At 36.4% G+C, this 4,841-nt stretch overlaps 1 protein-coding gene across 1 annotated transcript; it reads left to right on the plus strand.

The window, feature by feature from the left end:
- Positions 1 to 3,801: 3,801 nt before the first annotated feature.
- LOC149193792 (uncharacterized) lies at positions 3,802 to 4,601 on the plus strand. The gene has a single exon (XM_089406955.1). The coding sequence runs from the start codon at positions 3,913 to 3,915 to the stop codon at positions 4,240 to 4,242; it is 330 nt and encodes a 109-aa protein (XP_089263081.1). The 5' UTR covers positions 3,802 to 3,912; the 3' UTR covers positions 4,243 to 4,601.
- The last annotated feature ends 240 nt before the right edge of the window (positions 4,602 to 4,841 follow it).

The following is a 4,841-nucleotide window of genomic DNA, read 5'->3' on the forward strand; positions in this document are numbered from 1 at the left end:
CGAAATGGAACCTTTTCATCTCAAAATAAACTCTTTATGAGTAACTCATGCAGAGATCATGCCACTTATATTGTAGACTAGTGCAATAATGTGAATTCATTGATTTTATTGAGAGAACTCAAAGAGGGATTCATAGTAGATAGCTAGATGGTCATATGTCACCTGATTTGGCAAGGTTTTATTTTTAATTTAATGAGTTAAACATAGTTAGTGTTATAATGGATTGGTCAAAATCTACGCCCCTAGAGGCTGTGTAGTAGTGGCCAACTGTCACCCCTTCTCTTATACTGACAAGCTGGTTGAGTTTGCTCCTGTATTCCCTGGCTGAAACTACATATTATACATCAGTTTTGTTATCGAATGCAAATTCCAACTTTAGTTGGACTGTAGGACTGAAGGAATTTGCACATCCAGCAATTGAAATTTTCTCTATTGTTGGACACGTCGGGCCTATATTTTTTCTTTCTGCTGCAATGTTCGGGTTTGTCATTCAATTGGGTTCTATAGTTGCCGAAAAGGAGCTTAAACTTCGTCAGGTATCCATGTCAATGATTTCCCCTCTATGGTTCTCTATTGAAAATTTCAAATGCTTCTAGAACACATTTCAAAAAGATTTCTCACTCTTGATTCAACATTTGAATTTATGCAGGAAATGCTTTCTTTTAGTTTGAATCATGATTGCACTTAACAACTTTGCAAGTTGGTATAGGCATTGTTATCTAACTGTCTTTTGGGATCCAACAGGCAATGTCTATCATGGGGCTTTATAATTCAGCCTACTGGTTGACTTGGCTGACTTGGGAAGGCATCCTCACTTTTGTATCTGCGATTCTCATGGTCCTCTTTGGAATGTTGTTCCAGTTCAACTTTTTCCTCAAGAACAACTTCTCAATTTTGTTCCTTTTGTTCTTTCTCTTTCAGTTCAACATGGTGAGGACATGAACATCCATCCAAGTTATTTTCGAACCTGGAGAGTAATGACTTTGATTTTCTTTAAAAAAAGAAGAATTTTAGATGCACATTGAGGCCATCGACATTTCAATCATAATTCATGAGTGCAGATGATGACACAAATATGCATATATTTGATACACACTCTGTATGTATATGGTTCGTCTTGACATTTATATTGAATGACCACATGTTAATATGTTACCATTGAAATAATGAGGTAAACATTTATTTCAAAACACTAATTTCACATTGCAGAGACGAAATGACTTTAAACTAAGGGAAAAGAGGAGGAATATACATTAATCTTTAGGCATGAATAGCAGATACTCACTTCACAAGATCATGCAACAGGTTGGATTTGCCTTCTTGTTGTCTGCCTTTATAAGCAAATCTTCATCTGCCTCCACTCTCGGATTCGTCGTCTACATAATTGGGTTCATAACACAGGTTTGTTTTTCGCTGTAGTAGTGTTTGCTTTATGTTCATGTTTCAGTCCTTTGTAAAATCTCCATAAAGCTATCATTTTGCACAACTCCTAAAGGCAGAGTTCATGTAATCCAAAACACTAATATAAGTATCTTCTTTTTTGTGTAGCTTGTTACAACATTTGGATTTCCATATTCGCAAACATATTCTAAGAGTGTTCATGCCATCTGGTCCTTATTCCCTTCAAATATTTTTGCTCAAGGCCTAAAATTGCCGAGAGATGCGACGAGTACAGACCAAGATGAAGGAATCCCCTGGTCTAGTAGATCAAAATGTGCTTCAGCAGACTCTGGCTGGAATATTTGAAAATTTCATATTTTTCTTCATAATTGATCATAACTTGGAAATTTTGAGACAACACTGGATAGAAGGATCTCAACTGCAGAAGTCAATGGAAAATTTGCACAGTCACGCAGGTACAACTAGCATATTAAATCTTGGTTTCTAATCAACATATCTCTGTATATTAAATTGTTGTTTCTGAAACATTTTTAAAGACCGTTTCAGGTTCTGAATCTTTAACATAAAAGATATCGTTACTATCTTCTCTAGCGTCTTTATTCAATAATGTACTTTCCATATGCATTTCTATTCTAGGGGTGTTCATATCCTTGTATAAAATGGACTGTCATTACTGCATTGGATCGATTTGCAAAATTTCGAGCTTTCCATTGCCTTGATTTTTCTTTTTGCTACACTCAAACTTGAAAACTTCTCTTGTGATTGGCAGGGATGTATTGAGACTTACCTAAACAGATCTTTTTCAAAGAAGCTGGAGACCCCACTTATCAGGTGATCCTAATGACACTAGTTGCAATCAGGTCAAATACAGGCAACAATGAAGTTTATGAAATTTTGAATGTTTGAAGTAAGCTTCTTCATGAGCTTGGCAATAAAATGTGCTAGTTCACATGTCTAAATTTTGTATATGGGGCTCAGAGAAGGTTACACAAGAAAGAAAGGGTTTTATGTAGATTACTTGTATATTGATCATTCATATAGATAAAAGTTAAAACCATATGTGTTACAACTTACATGTAATGTGTCGTTTCTACAGAGCTATGATCCTACATCCTTGTGATACTACTGTTAACGATATCTCTATATTGCTTGGAACTATTACTATTTTGCATATAGTGTGGTTGTTGCAGTTACTACTCATTTTTAGCTGCATTGCTTGATAGTATGAACTGTGTAGCTCTCTATTTCCTGATTGATATGTTTCAGTCTTGCATTGATTTGGGTTTCTAATTTGGGAAGCATCCCTTGGGTTCCCCAGTGAGGTTTTCCTTTGAAAAAACTTGATATCCTTTATGTCAGTTGTTGGCAATATTTGAACACATTTGATCCAAACTTGTAATTGTGCTAGAATAACACTGAAAACTACTTGCATCCACTGTGGATGCATTTTCAGCTGTTTCACAGAATTCTGGTGTGCATATCATGGAGAAGAATAGATATTTATTTCCATACATGTAGCGAGAGTAACTTCAATATGACTGGCCTTCAGATGGAGACCTGATTCACTCAATACTAGTAGCAATGCTCCCACCATGTTTAAGCTTCAATCAGACAAAATCAATCTTTTCCCTCCCGGTTAAAGCAGATTAAACATTACTTAATATTGCTTTAAACATCTACATAGGGCAGGGACTAGCTACCCCACAACCCCTCTTCTTAATACTATAACCTTTCTTTTAAAAACAATAACTTAATTTTATAATATATATATATGAAAATTACATTTAGATTTACGGAAGATGATTTTATTAATTTAATATTAATTGAAATTATAATTTTTTATTTTATAGGGTTTTTTTGGCAAGCAGAAACTAATAATTTTTTAATAAAATATATATCTATTTTACTTTTGTAAATTAAAATATAATTATTTTAACAGGTTTGGACTATAAAGTGGACGAATCCCTTTAATTATTCGAAGAATGTTGATGCCACGAAGACAAGATGCTCGAAGAAATCGGAATTTTGGATACCTCCAAGTGAATAGATTCGTAAATAAAATATGAAAACGATGTTGGATGGTAAGGTCATGACGAGCGCTCAGAAGGTGGGTGGGCAGGTTTTGGAAACGGGCGCCCGCCTTTTACCAAAACCGCGATTTGTACGGTATTCTTTTCACGAGCAAAACCACACTTACAACTGGAAAGCGTCCACAACCAAAAGCAAAACCAGCAACGGACGGATTCCTGACATCAGCCGATAGAATTAATTATATGTTTTTATCATGTACCGCTGGTTTTGGTTTTATACGGTTTTGTCTTATCATATACCGCTAGTTTTGGTTTTATATGGTGTTCTCTTCCCTTCTTCTTGGCTTTCTGGATAACCTACACATATAAATACACAACTAAATCTGAAGTGCAAACTCAGTCTGCAAATTCACAATTTCTATTGTTGTGTTTGCTATCCAAGAGCAAATCTAAATCCAAAGAAACGAAGGGGAAAAAAAAGATGAATTCTATTTCAAAGAGGGCTTCTTGTATGGCGGCTGTGGGAGCAATTGAGGGTTTCAGAATCTTCACGGATCAGAAGGCCTTCAATTTCAAGAATCTACTAATAACGCCCAAGTTATTCTCTATTTCTCCTAATACTTTTGGGATTGCTTCTGCCACTAGCGTTGGCGCTGCTGCTGTTGCCCTGAAATCTTCTATTGCTTCTTCGGTTTCTGAAGCGAATCTGACCCCTCATCTTCGAGAAGCAGCAGGAAAATCAAAGAAAGCAGAATTAAAGGATGATTCATTGAGATGCGTGATGTTTCTCAGCTGCTGGACTCCAAACTGAAATTGAAATACACTTCAATTCCGTCACGATAGACAGGAATAGAGAGAGGGATGATCACCCGCTGAAGCCGCAGTAAAATGAAAGAACGCAGAATTAAAGGACGATTCACTGTGATGCGCGGTGTATCTCAGCTGTTGGGCTCCAAACTGAAATTGGAACACAGTTCAGTTCGGTCACGAAAGAGAGGCACAGGGAAAGGGATCGATCACCTGTTGGTGCTGCAGCATGATGGCCGCCCAACTGCCAGAATATAAGATGTATATTATGAATGTATTTTGTAAATGAATGAATTGATTGCAATTCTATGGGTTCTAAGGACACACAATTTTGGTAATAAAGGTTGTTTTTTTTCAATCTCATCTCTGGTTGACCGCCAGTGTCATTTCATTTCATTTCACTACTAAACCACATCGGCCATTGAAACTTATGTAACCATTAACATGCTGGAATCTTCTCTTCATCGTCTTGCTCTGAACTTCCACAAATATTGCAATGCCCGGGTGGGTAACTAACTGGGTGGTTTGCGACAGTGTCTTTTTATCATATAATTAATATTGTTTTCCCCAGGCTTCAATTTCTACCCAAATGAGTTGAGAATT

Source organism: Pinus tabuliformis, chromosome 2_2, assembly GCF_031772625.1.
Source record: "Pinus tabuliformis cultivar Carrire ecotype Pingquan chromosome 2_2, CPIR1, whole genome shotgun sequence".
NCBI lineage: Eukaryota > Viridiplantae > Streptophyta > Pinopsida > Pinales > Pinaceae > Pinus > Pinus tabuliformis.